Below are 13,603 nucleotides of genomic sequence, written 5' to 3' on the forward strand. Positions count from 1 at the left end.
CACACACACGCACGCACTCCTATACGAACAGGCGTACATTTCAACAAAGACCAGCATAATAAGCACTACCCAAACCTAGGCACACACTTGAGCGTTATCCCCGTGTCCTGAAATAAAAACAAAGGCCGTTGCCAAATCTTGCCTAACGTCGAATAACTTCAGCAACGCTGCGTTAACTTGCTTCTCTCTGTTTTTCTGTTGCTGCCAATTTTCTAGATAATCCTATTAGTAGCGTTCGAAGCACAGTCTGCGGCATGAAAGTCATATCGAAGCATTGCACGGTAGGTACTACACAGTACCCGGGCAGATAATTTAAGGTCCTTGCGGTGAGGGTAGTAGTAGTAGTCGGAAGCACTCGGTAATCGTAATATTTTATATATTTAGTTAGGATGCAATCGGCGAATTCGGTATTAACAATATGCAGCTGTGAGATGTCAACGGTGTTTGGATCGTCAGTAACGAGCTATGCTATCTCTGCTCCACAGCCTACAGCCAGCAGAATCTTAGGGGGGCGCAGGGTGCGGGTCTATATTCGTCCTGATTGTCTAACAGAATTAGATTTCGAGCCGGCGTAAGTAATTAAATAGAAGACAAGTAAAATAGCATAGCTGCAGGGTAAAGTACTAACCCATTGGCTACATTTACTGGACGAACAAATGAGGTCTAACGGATTACTGGAAGCGGCAGATTCCCGGATAGGTGTTATTTAGAAAATGGCGTTAGAGACAAGGGTAGCAGAATTAATTCGCGCGCGTCACTGCATTCTGCTTGTATAGATCTGGATGCAATGGTAGCAGCTTTATAAGTGTGAGACCGATGCAACTACAATGAATATTTAGACTAACAGAAAATACAAGGTGGTTACGGGTCGCCTTTTAAGGCCAGCGTATGTGCGAATATGTCAGAATGTCGCGGGCTAGAACGATTTAGAGTAGCATATAATTTTTCTTTATGCTTATATACTTGATTGGTTTTGTACTTTATACGGTACAGTACATATGAGGAACAGTCGAACAAAATTACGTTTGTTTAGTGTAATACAGGCGTTATACTTACTAATATTTTACGGTTTCTCACATGTAATCAACATGAACGCAATCTATTTCAAGGTTTTTGAACACAATCACAGCTCTTAGATTTTGCATTAATGCCCTTCGTAGGGTAGCAACTGAATGAGCTAGACGTTCTCTAGTTGTGCTTCTAGTTTACAAAATCTGACCAAAAACATGACAAGCAACGGTGGGCTGCTTTGCGGGTGGACGTGCCCTAAAGCGTCCAGGACAGTGGCAAAAAAAATTTATGACGAACACAGAAAGCCCCCTTGTTCTACAGGATAAGCGATTCCCATGAAAAGGTCAACCCCTCCGGGTATCTTTTTCGTTAATTAGCCAGATCCAATGGCTATATGTATGTATCTATATATATAAAGGCATGGATTATAACGATTCACCTTGGCTCGTGTACATAACGGGAAAAAACTAATATCATGCTCATTTATTTTCGAGTAGGCGAGCGTCCATTGGCAGCACTCAGGTCGGTTGTTGTTAATTAATTTCCATGCAACTACAAATGCTTTGAATGGCATACGCCGTTGAGTACTTATTATGAAATCAACTCAGATCTACATAAAATGAAGATAAAATAAGGATGATCTGTTGGCAACTTTGAACCTATAAATGCACCCCTTTCACTTTGATCGCTCAATAGTTAACACTAAGAATAAATGTATCGCTATAAAATAGGCGGTATGCGACTAAATCAAATTTGCCGCTGTCATCACAACAACCACTGAGAAGAGACCCTACGGTAGGACGCACTGATCAGTAAATCACCCGGCTTTGTCGGTTAATTTAATTTGTCCGGAAAACGCTTTCTATACAGATCACCCTAATGTACAGCATCTACAAAGATAAGACATATCTCGACCCACGACCAAATAACATGGTACTATAATAGGATACCTCTGATAGAACCTGGTATAGGTTTTAAAAGTTAGTTATCACTCAAAAGGCAATATGGTAGTTCATACTCTATAGAGCCCCACACCCTTAGCCGGAAATGAAGGCATATTTTAGGCCTTTTATTGTTGCGGCCCCCTGCCGTCGCCCTCATTGCTTGTTTCGTATGGTTTTTAACGGTGTGCATAACGCAATAAATGTGCGATTACTACCCATCCCGGCCTTCAACGCGCCGAAGCAACACTCATCCGCTAGCTATAAAATAACGACATATGAATTCTATATTTAAGTGACACATTCTATTTTGATGCAACGAGGCGTTGTATTCGTTCAAGATTCTTCATATATAAATCTGTGTCTAGTTTCCATTATGGAGAAAATCGAAAAAGGGAAACGTGCTTTATTTTGTTTTTTATCTCCTTTATTTGTTTGTACCGATTGGGTCCTGCTTTTGTTTAGAAACTAACAGAATCTCCACAGACTAGTAAATTACCACTATGCCAAGCACGTTCTCCTATCAAGTTGTTTGGAGCATGAAAGCTCCATGTTTATTATTTGACTACTTCCTAGCCGACGGCATGCGAAGCGTACAGATATGGCGGACTACTTGGCTCATCTGGTTCGTATACACCATACTTTTCCACACTGTTCAAAAGCTCTTAAGGCCTGTATTACTGAGACTACAGAAATGTCGCCATTTTACATTGTATCATACTGTCATGTCAAGATTCAGTTTAGAATGGTCGCACTAGTTCCTTTTTTGAGAAGTTACACTTACTGAGCAAAGAGGCGTAGCAGAGGACAATCCGCATCCCGATATGGTGCTTAAAGCCGAGGTAGATTCCCCATAAAGGCGGAACAATCATGATCAAGTTAGACACCGTGTTCCCTGCAAACAGTCGAATCAAGAGTAGGATAACGCTGCCAACGTCAGTTCCGATGACTACGAAACAGCACAGAGAAAAAAGTCCAGTTCGAGTGTGCTGACTCTCATACTATCAGAGACGCCTATATAGCCGAACCTTTTCTATTCGTTTAATTAAACACTTTTGAGCTTTTAATAAAAAAAAAAAATAAAAAGACATGCCAGTGCGTAAAGTTGCTGTTAGTCGTTTCCGACTGAGAGGATATTTTCGGACTTTTAGGTAATTGTAAGTATCGCTTTTATAGCCAACATCCATGGCCAGTGGAAACCCAAGCTAACATAGGGCAGAACGCTGAGAACTCTATTACAGGATCTACCATCAAAGTGCGCGAAATCTTCACTAGTCCGTCCACTTCGAAGCTAGACGTTTCGTCTGTCTGCCAGACCCGGCAACAGACCTCAATGAATGTGGGATTCGACCTCTGTGGATCGGAGTCGAAACACAAATATTATTTGCGATTACAATACAAGCAAAAGAGCCAAATGACAATTCAATGCCCTGATAAACCTACGTCCGTATAGCTTGCATTGTTTGAGTAAGATTCGATGCAAAACAACTGCTAATGAACCAATAGTATAAACCAGATAATAAGGATAAAAAGATAAATGGCCGGCTTACGTAATTCCAAACTTAGTATATTTTCATTCCGATATTCTATTATAATTCGAATGCGTACGAGACAAACAATTTACAATCAAAATGTCATCTAGTTTTGAAATAACGCTACCATTCGGTGCCCAAAAGTGGTTCAGGGTCCGCTTATTAAATCCAAACCTATTTAAAGATCTTGCTTAAATCGAAAACCCTTTGACGCTCCCTTCAATGTATTGTCATTATTACTAGACTACAAATCTAGTGCATATAATAATCTTCCTCTTAGAAGACGTGAGAAGATTATCGTGTTCCACAGGGTCGCGCCGCCTGCTCACTGAGAAAGACTGCTACAGCTTCGTTCCAGGAATCCCACAGTAATCGACAACGTCTCATGTTCCTTTTGCTGGCATTCAATTTTTATAGCCTTCAGTACTCCTCAAATACACTTGGTAAAAAAATAAGATGCCCCTACAACTACAAACAAATTAATTTTTCAAAAATGCACATAGCAACGATGAGCAAATTGTGCCCTTAACATCCACTAACAAATGAAATACATGTGGATTATCAGTGATGCATGAATCAGTCAACCAGCTGGAAGTACGCTACAAGGGTAGTTGATATTTAGTTTAATTGGGACATATTCCGGCTACAAATATACGGTTGATTAAGTATAACAGTCCTGGACCAACATACGCCCAACATGAGCATAGTAAATATGTACGGAATTTTTCTGTGTATACATGGATAATGGATGATTGTGGTTTAGCGAAAGCCATGACCGAGTCCGTCTAATTGTAAATGAAGTAAGAAATGGCAGAATATTGCAATAACAAAAAGTATATTTGACGAGAACTGGACGCGGCAGTGGCCAATCACTCTATCATCATGGTTCAAAGTTGGCTTACTCAGCTAATTTACAAAAATCGATACTGACAATTTCTTTGCAACATACAATAGTCAAGACATTTACACGCTTACTCACGAGGAGTGTTCGTTAGATAAATGTTTGAAGAGAGCCTTTAAATATAGTATATATTATATGAAATAATATATACTATATTTCAAGGCTTTATTATTTCATATACGTTCGGGTGTCTATGCTTATGGTGGAATAAACGCCATATCGAAACGGCTCCGAAGGTACCTTCATGGAATAGTAGATGTTACCTTTGGATTCTGGTTAGATAACATCTGTTTTGGCAAATCCTCCATGCTTTAGAAGAAGAATATTTTGCCGTCCTTGGCGCCCTCATGTGCCATCCTCTGTGACTACGCAGTCAAAAGTGATTTAGGGCCTCTGTTGTGTTTAGATTGTTTATGTTTGGTGAACGCAAAAAGTTGTGTCTGAACTGCGATGGTGCTTGTCCTCCTAGCCTAAGGACATCAGGCTTTCGAAGTAATACGGAGTAAAGCTATGCGCTGAATTACAATCCAAGTCCACGAAATGATCCAGGGTTCAATGAATGAGAGTGCCGCAATAACAGACATCATTTGACTGTGAAGCTTGTTATGCTTGATTTCCTTAAGTTAAGGTGCAAATCAATTCAAATTAATCTAACAGTAAAATTGAAAAAGCTTATATATGTAATATATCTATTGTGTTAACAAATTTACACAGAGTCATGATTTCCAGATAAAAATCTAAGTAAGATGAATGAATCTTCAACTGAGCTGTTGTTTGACAATGCTTGTTTTACAGAAGACGCCACACGTCAGCTTTATGACGTGTGCGTATTACAACTGTGACAAAATTACAGAGAGGTGGACATAGCGAAATATAGTAAATACGCCTAATTACGTTTGAATACAAGGGCTTTTTACAAATAGCCGTAAGCAAACGACAACATTTCCATGCGCTTTTAATCTAAATTAATGGCAATTTCGGAGCTCATCATAATGTCATTTCGTTAGCCGTGAAGCAAAGACTGCGTATAGCCAGCTGCCTACGATTCCGAAGTTTTTTTCAATAAATGAGCACGGACACGTTTTCAGCAAGCACCGTGCATATAGATCATACTGTGCTGTGTTGCCTATGAAAGCTTGAGTCCTTATGAGAGTAAGCCAATGCGTAGTAGATTTTGTCCAGGGTTCAGCGATTTTAAGACCATGACCAATAACGAAAATGCTGTGCTATTGAACTCTAATCCATTCACAAGCGCTTTCGAAGGGTTTTGGCTCTACCTAGCTAAATCCAGTACACCTGTTTTTCAGCCTACCTTAAGCACAAATATGGCGGTCACTACGAAACTTATCAAATCTATACGATTCAAGTATAACTTGCACTGCTACATACTAGTTCAATGATAGATACGCGAATAAACAACGCTCAGACAGATGTACATGGTTAGGCGCCACGAGGTCCTATCTATAAAAGCGATCATCTCAAGGACCAAAAGCGACGGATCTGCCCCATTTCATTTTATATAGTCCCAGATAGTGAAGATACATAGTCAGTCGTTATCGAATCGTTAATGACTAGACTTCGATAGTTTATGTTTCCAGGCGATGAACCTCTACGGGATAGATTTGGCGAGCTTAGCAAGACGCGCGAAATATGGTAGTTCCTTTACAGTTGCGTAGCAGTGGTATTTAGCTAAAGTCTGTCGGCTAAGTGCCAGTTGGATACATTTATGATTCGGTAATTTCTTACGAATAAAAATACTAAAATGGCTCTTTCACAGAACGATGCGTAACTCCACTTACGATTCACTGAAGCTTCACTGGCGACCTATGGGCGAACATAAAATCGTAGATGTATTATCCAGGAGGCCAAGTCCGGGCCGGTGGCACTTTATGCTCATCAATTTCTTTAAACAAAATTCCTTTTAAACAGAACTCGAGGATTACGAACCTAAATCTCTTCGTATATATATATATTATATATATATGATAAAAGTGTCACTTAGGCTCTTGCCAATATCAAATGTATATGTACACCAATACCTAAAGAACTACGGTTTATTCTTCCTCTTTTTCGCTACTTTTTCACCATCTTCATTTATGCCCGACCCTCCCATAACATATGAATGCATAAGGTCAATGAGGGCAAAGCCTTCGAATCGTCCGCCTCTGAATTGTTCCAATGGAATGATTACTTTCCCTTCTCTTATATGTGCATAAATGCAAAGTGTTTAGCTCTACGCGAAAGCAACAACGATTTTTGTTTGGAGTTATTCGGTTGGCCCAATGTAAAGCCACTAGAATCGACTCTTTCAGGTACACTGCAATCATTGCATAGGCAGACCAAGGCCTTTATTCTGAGGTCTATCTAACTAACGTATCTAAATACAGGAGATGGCACAAAACAGGTTGACGTAATATTTAATAATGTCAGTTTTATTCTTTAGCAAAATTATAGTGTGATGACAACGTTATAGTTGTTATGTTTTGTTTATTTAATAGAAATCACTACAGACATACTGTTAAAATTAACTGTTACTTACAGAATTCGGCCATATAGAAGCTGATTTCATAGTTGTACTCGCACCAGTCGAGTGTCGAGGTTGGGGGACCCCAGAAACCAACCTTGTCTACCTTATTCGGGGGTGAAGGTGGCATTTTGCCACTGTCTGATCTTTGTTCTGGCTGCTGGAGGTCTTGTGGAGGAGGACTACGATGAATCACCGTGTGTGTTCCAACATGTACAATACCTATAACTGCATGCCAACTTTTCTCCACGTTTATTTTTCACCTATTTTCTTTCACTTTGCCGTCGTGAAAATCCCTGCCGCAGGTACTCAGTGGTCTGTTCTCAACATACTGAGAGTTTAAAACACAAGGTTTGCGTTTTTTCAACTGCGACCTCTGCAACATCGATACGGTTCCACACACTGCGAACGGCAGAGAAAGGAGCACTAATCAACATCACGAACAGTATCCGCTGACACAAAAAGATTTTTTTTTGAGGCACCGCATACAAAGTCTGCTTCAGGCAGCATCCAATTGTCGATCAGCGCGAAAGCCGTCAGTGTCGATTTGACCCCCGGAAAGAGATGTTCATCAGCAAGAGCCTTCCCGAATCCTCCTAGCTCTATTCAATCGTCACTGGTCATTGAGTCTTAATATTATTACTAGTACTACCAACTATTGCCAGTTCCTGCAACTTCTAGCTGCAGCAGCATTGTCCACCTATAACAATGCAGCATTGAACATCTCGTCTGTTCGCTCGTCGGTTTTTTCGGGTGTCGCTCCGACTGTCGATTTTTTGAACTGTTCGCTTATCCTAATTGGTGTCCACAAATCTCTGCGACCCGATTACTACTTTCCGGTTCTTGGATGTTCTGCTGCCGATCGTGCCAAAACTTTGCCTACTAATAGTTGTCGCTTTGCGTTACGATGGTGACTACAATGGGCGGCCTGCAGATATAATGTGCTTTCGTTCTGCTAATTCTCTTCCATGTGGTGGCGGCCCAGGGGCTTTTCGTCTTCACTGGCCAAAATAGCAGCCGCAGAGATAGTCCTGGTTGATGTTAGCAATGCTCACTAGTGTCAGCGATTTGTAACGGCGGGAATAAACGGACCATGGGCGCTCTCGGACCTTGTTGCTTCCCTGTCCTATCCTCGTATGGAAAAGAGGACCCGCCGATAAGCGACGGGTGTAGGATGTAGTGGTAGCCGCGGATGAGGCGGCAGGAGCGGCAGTAACTCAAACCAATAAACAACCGAAGTAATAGGTAAGGGCAACTAGCGGGTTGAGCGAGGGTGAGACCGGACAACAATAATAAATAGACAAGTTCGTAATTCGAATGGGCTAGCATGGGTTGTTGTGGTGTGTACAATCGCCGCAAATGGAAAGGACACATCAGGCATAGGTAAGGAAGAGAAGGGTTCGCGCAGACGACGGCAGAAGACGCCCTCGTGGCTGCCAGCTGCAGGCGGCTATCGGCAGTTGTGTAGGAGCGCCGCGCTAGATTTAAATGTGAAGGCGGAGAAAGAATCGAGAAAATGCAGGCGGAATGCCAGCTGAGCAACGCGCAGATTTACTACAGCGAGTACGCTGTATCTTATTTGTATTCGTTTTTGGTGCTTGATCAAGGCGAGATACAAAATTTGATAGAAGTTTCCGCACTCGCTTGTAGCCTAGCTGTGAAAATCAATTAATAAGGATCAATTACATTCTCCAGAGGAAATTCTAACGAAACAAGTTTCTAACGAAAATCCTATGTGATTATCAGATGTGGGTCATACTCTTTTCGCTTTTTAATATCGAGAATAAAGCTAGCCACAGAACCACCCTCTCCCATTGTTTACGTTGTCCCCCAGGAGGGAGGATTGAGGTGCCATGGCAAGCACCTCGTCGTTTCGAACGTTCGTATTATATACGCTAGCAAAGTGAGTGGAACGAAACGCTGAAGTGAGTTCTGTCCGACGTTCGCTCGTCGCCTTCGAAAAGAAACAGGATAAACAAAGTGAAGATTCCTAGGTTCTTTATCGCTTTGAAAGCAGCTAACAGCAACCGATTCATTTCGCGTCGGATATTATCATCACGTCACTGGTAAATGTCGTCTCCTAACCACTTTCGAAGACGGCGTAATACGTACAAGTGAATACGCAAAACAATTGAAAGTTAATTGACCCTTAATATATTAGCAAAGTTTGAAGAATTGGAACTGTGCCCACACGACATTGTATTATTATTTTTTAATATACGGTTGATAGATGTCACACTTGTGTACGCTCGTAGAACGCTCTGTGACCAGTTGATTTTTTTTCGTTTTGAGCTTCGAGCCGAATACTATCTTGCCTGATTGCGTTTGACTAAATCATGCAGCGTCACTGCTTCGCTGTGGGCGACTTCATTGGATTTTACAACTATTATTCAACAGTATCGTGCCGTTGATTATTCCACTGGACAATCCTGAGCTATAGAGGTGCCGCGTGCACGTCATAAGATTAAGTGGAGGTAATGTCTGCGAGGCGGTTACTTGCTAAATGCTCCACGTAACGTCGAAGTGTCGCTACAATCTCTCTGAGGTGCGATGAGCTTCTACCATAATCGCCTTGCATCAAATTGACAGTATTACTTTCAACGCCCTTTACTATTTTTCTATAAGCGATCAAGCGTTGTTCTATCTGGCGGAATTTTAAGGGATTATATAGTATTACAGTCGAAAGGTTTACTTACAAGCTCAAGCGCGTTGTCTAGCGCAGAACTAATTAACGAGTGTCTGTTGTTAAGAACAGACAATTCTGTTTGCGGATAGTGGGCGAAAATACGAAGAAACCTAATGTGCTCGGAGAGCACTACTTCCGGTTTCGTACCTGTGGGGTAGCGTACCCGTTCGGACTTACTGCCTTACAAGAAGTAAATATTTTCAAATTTCAAATCAAGCAAAATTTGAATAGAGAACAAAGCTGTGTAAACTGTGAGACTCGAATATTAGTTGAGAAAGAGCCTGTGGTAATTATTACGGCTAATAAAAAAGACGTATGTAATTTACCAAATGGATCAACTGCTATTGAATAGGAATCAGAGATGATTTTTTAGGATGTGACGTCATAGTGAGGCGAAAGGATCGATATATTTACAGTTCCTTATAATTTCGCAACTCGATAATTGTCTGTCTCGGAGCAATAAAGTGTAAAAAAACAGTACCACTGAATTGTCACTGTTTGTCTGGACAGCCTGTCTATGGTTATCCGTTTTCCCACCTTGTGATATCCGTAAAAATACTAGACAAGTTGGATTTGTATAGCCCAAAAATGTTCGTAATCGATGTCGATCACGTGTTCCTATTCACCGGCGTACGAAACTAAATAAAACACGCTACGTTGCGAAGGTTAGGGAAAAGGGTAGGGCGCCAATTCAGTTTGCGGTATACGCATATCCTAGACTTGAATATTTTGAATAGAGTAGCTGAATAATAGTCTAAATAAGTGAAAACCGTCCTTGCTAAATAAAAGGGAAGATTGGTCTACGGAACATTCTTTGGCAATATGAAATCTCGTGTTGGGCTTAAACACAGATCATGGCCCATACATAGCTTTCAAGTAAAAAATAAAGAAGCACTGCTTTTTCTTTTGTCAAGTAATGTTTATTATGCATGTCTGGAAGGAAAAAAATTCGTGTGTCACGCTAAAGGAAGTCGGACCTGAGTTTCCTATGTTAATACGTGTTGTAGCGGCCCAAGTACTAATAGGTGTCACGTGCTAACTGCCCATGAAAAAGGTGTTTGACACCGGTCGTTGCAGATTGAGCATTTAGGTAGATTTGCTAATAATGGCCTTTAGTTTGATTCGAAACTAAATTTTAAAAAGGCACCTCTAATTGTACACAGGGGCATCAAGTGGGCCCGGTTACAGCGGCTGCGGTCATGACGTAGGCTTGCTGATCGTTTGGCGATTTATAATAATTCGTGTAACGAAACAATTCGTATGAGTTCAAAAAAAAAATGAATATATCTATTGGTTAAGCGTATGCGTAGTTCATTTCACGACGAGTCCTAATGGTACATCTTGAATTATTGGAATAACCATCTTGCCCCGTAATGATGCAATAAAGTGAAAGCGTTTCTAGCAGGATACCCGGAGTGGTCTAGATTCAGAACGCGAAGCGACGTCCAACAACGGAATTGGACTAGAATTAGCAAAAATGGAATAAGCATTTTCATACTTAAAGCCTAACAGCAGAGTAACTAGTAATCGTTGGAAATACGCCAACCTGATTATCAGCAATATGAAGAGATTTTGTCTACAGAACATCTACAGAATGTCCAATGACATAACGTACGTGAACCGAAGCTGTCGCCAGTTTTTACTGCTCGGTGCGTAGTCAGGTTGACATGTGTATTTCTCAGTCAAATTATTGTTATTATTACAATGTGAGTTTGTTTTTTTATTTTCTTTTTTAAAGCAAACGCGAGCATTGTTTTTGAAAAGCAAACATTAAAATTGAATCTGCTGCACAGTGTATAAGATAAGGCATATTATAACTTTCAATTAGGCCTAATTAAGGATACGGCACAAACGATAGATATAAATCATTTATGTTAGACTATTGATTTCATCTAAAAATAGTATGGTCATTTCCTATATCTATGGTATATGAAAGGTGTTCGTGTTGTTAATTAATATGACACCCGAAGCATCTAAAATTATAGCGCATTTGCCCTGATTCGATCCAGCAATGATTTGTCTCTGGCATATAGTTGAGGTTAATGAAGCCTTCTTTGTGAAGTCAGTACGTCTGATTTATTACGGTTACGTAAGTAACGATTTTTTAAAACGAAAATTTCTGCTTTGTTTTGCTGTCGTTTGTCTGTATTTGCTTTCCGATTACGGCTTTCCACATGCCCATCTGTAGAAATGGGCCTGTCTTCGGTATGCTGAATTCGATTTTTCGGCTTTGTCGGCCTTTTCTAGCCGGGAGCAACCTTGTGGTGGCACGCCTTACTGCAGTATCAAGCAATAGCGGACGCTATTTCAAACGTTGCAGTTGCAGTAGTTCGCCGAAAACAGGTACCACCGGCGCAACTGGCAGGTTGAGTGCGGGCATCGTAATCATCGGCGACGAAGTTCTTCGGGGTGACGTTCGTGACGCAAATGCGTACTTCCTACTAAAAAATCTTCATCGATACGGTGTTAGTGTAAGGCGAATCGTATTTGTCGGCGACGAAATCGACGAGATCGGTAGCGTTGTCAAGGAGTTTGCCGGAAAACACAATTTTGTGTTTACTTGCGGAGGTGTCGGGCCAACCCACGATGATATCACGTATGCAGCGATCGCGAAAGCTTTCGATCAACAAATTGTCTTGCGACAGGACCTGTGGGATTTATGCAAGTTATACTTTGGGAACGATCTGACTGAGGATAGTCCGTTAACAAAATTCGCTCGAATTCCTGAACGGGCGGAGTCGATCATAGCGCAAGTTGTTCACAACTCCCGCGTGTTCACGTCGTGTTTGGTCAGGCTGGATAACATTATAATTTTGCCAGGAGTGCCACTTATTACAGAAAAGCTGTTTCCTGTAATCGTAGAACGCCTCGGCCTCGAAGAGATGCCTGAAATCACCCGAGAACTGTTCCTCTCTCTGGACGAGGCTAGCATAACTGAACAGCTAAACGAAGCGGTGTCCAAGTTTAAAGATGTGAAATTTGGCTCTTACCCTCACTTCCATGGAGATTATTATAAGACCAGACTACGGATAGAGGCTAGCAACCCAGCACATCTTGACGAAGTAGAAAATTATTTCCGTAACAGCTTGCCCAGTGGTGCTATTATTGATAATTTTTTAAGTAACCCCCTCGAAGCAGCGCACAGACGAATCGAAATCCTTGCCGCGAAACACCCTTTCGTTAGAGAAGCATACGATGTTGTCTGCAAAGCTCTTAGACTTTACAAACCCGAGGAAATTTGTGTGGCGTTCTCTGGTGGAAAGGACTGCACGATTGTAGCATACCTATACTATGCTGCCCTCCAAGAGCACGTCAAGGAAACGGACATTAAGACCAAACAAAATTGGTTATATGTACGTTCGGAGGATGGCCGACCTGAAGTTGAAAAGTTCATTGAAGATTCTGTAACATTTTACGGAGCCCACCTTATAACAATTAACGCATCTTACAAGGAAGCCTTAAAGCAGGCCATTGATTCGGGCCTGAAACTGTTTCTTTTGGGAAATCGTACTGTCGATCCGAAGGGGGATACACTTAATCACTTCAATGCGACGGACTCTGATTGGCCCCAGGCAATGAGGGCCTTCCCTATATTGAATTGGAACTATAAAGAAGTGTGGAAATTTCTTCGAGATCTCCATATTCCTTACTGTCCATTGTACGATCAAGGTTTCTCATCGTTAGGAAAGCAAAGTACGCCTAACCCTAAGCTAATCTACGTGGATGAGCGCGGAGTGACCCGATTTCGGGCAGCTTACCTTTTAGATGATAATTCTGCGGAACGAATTGGCCGACGATAGTATCTGTTATATAGATTTAGTTACAATGTTGAAGTGACTCGTTATGAAATATATGGTGAACAAAATTGTCTGTTACGCACTACCGTCGGTATGTGCGGTTCTTTGCAAACAGTAGATGCAAATTTATTGAGTGAATATATTCGTTATAAGAGCCTTAAGCCTGTCTGGATACTGGATATACATTTATACATAGACATGAATTATACAC

At 41.2% G+C, this 13,603-nt stretch overlaps 2 protein-coding genes across 6 annotated transcripts in view; one reads left to right on the top strand and one right to left on the bottom strand.

Moving 5' to 3' along the window:
- bwa (alkaline ceramidase) overlaps positions 1-8,121 on the bottom strand; it is a 21,215-nt gene extending 13,094 nt beyond the window's left edge. For 2 of the 4 annotated variants that reach the window (XR_002682757.2, XM_022839912.2), the window contains exons 1-2: positions 6,925-8,121; positions 2,737-2,847 (exon numbers count right to left, since the gene is read on the bottom strand). Coding sequence is in view for 3 of the 4 variants with exons in the window: in XM_022839912.2 (XP_022695647.1) it covers positions 2,737-2,847; positions 6,925-7,039 (226 nt within the window). In the remaining variant the exon portion in view is untranslated. The remainder of the gene's footprint in view (positions 1-2,736; positions 2,848-6,924) is intronic. The other 2 variants (XM_022839914.2, XM_022839913.1) reach the window with 2 other exon arrangements.
- A 596-nt stretch (positions 8,122-8,717) lies between these two features.
- On the top strand, positions 8,718-13,509 carry LOC111264222 (bifunctional FAD diphosphatase/FAD synthase). Of its 2 annotated transcripts, none has more exons than XM_022839915.2 (2): positions 8,718-8,975; positions 11,784-13,509. In XM_022839915.2, exon 2 carries the CDS (start codon positions 11,803-11,805, stop codon positions 13,393-13,395), a length of 1,593 nt encoding a protein of 530 aa, XP_022695650.1. In that variant the 5' UTR covers positions 8,718-8,975; positions 11,784-11,802; the 3' UTR covers positions 13,396-13,509. The 2 variants fall into 2 exon arrangements, with proteins under 2 accessions (XP_022695650.1, XP_022695651.1); XM_022839916.2 differs by lacking the exon at positions 8,718-8,975 and adding an exon at positions 10,994-11,244.
- Positions 13,510-13,603: the final 94 nt, after the last annotated feature.

This window comes from Varroa jacobsoni, unplaced genomic scaffold, assembly GCF_002532875.2.
Source record: "Varroa jacobsoni isolate VJ856 unplaced genomic scaffold, vjacob_1.0 scaffold_835, whole genome shotgun sequence".
NCBI classification, from domain to species: Eukaryota; Metazoa; Arthropoda; class Arachnida; order Mesostigmata; family Varroidae; genus Varroa; species Varroa jacobsoni.

What these genes read in the sequence shown, in the direction of transcription:
- LOC111264222 (XM_022839915.2), top strand. Translation starts at nt 11,803, where the DNA reads ATGCTGAATTCGATTTTTCGGCTTTGTCGGCCTTTTCTAGCCGGGAGC.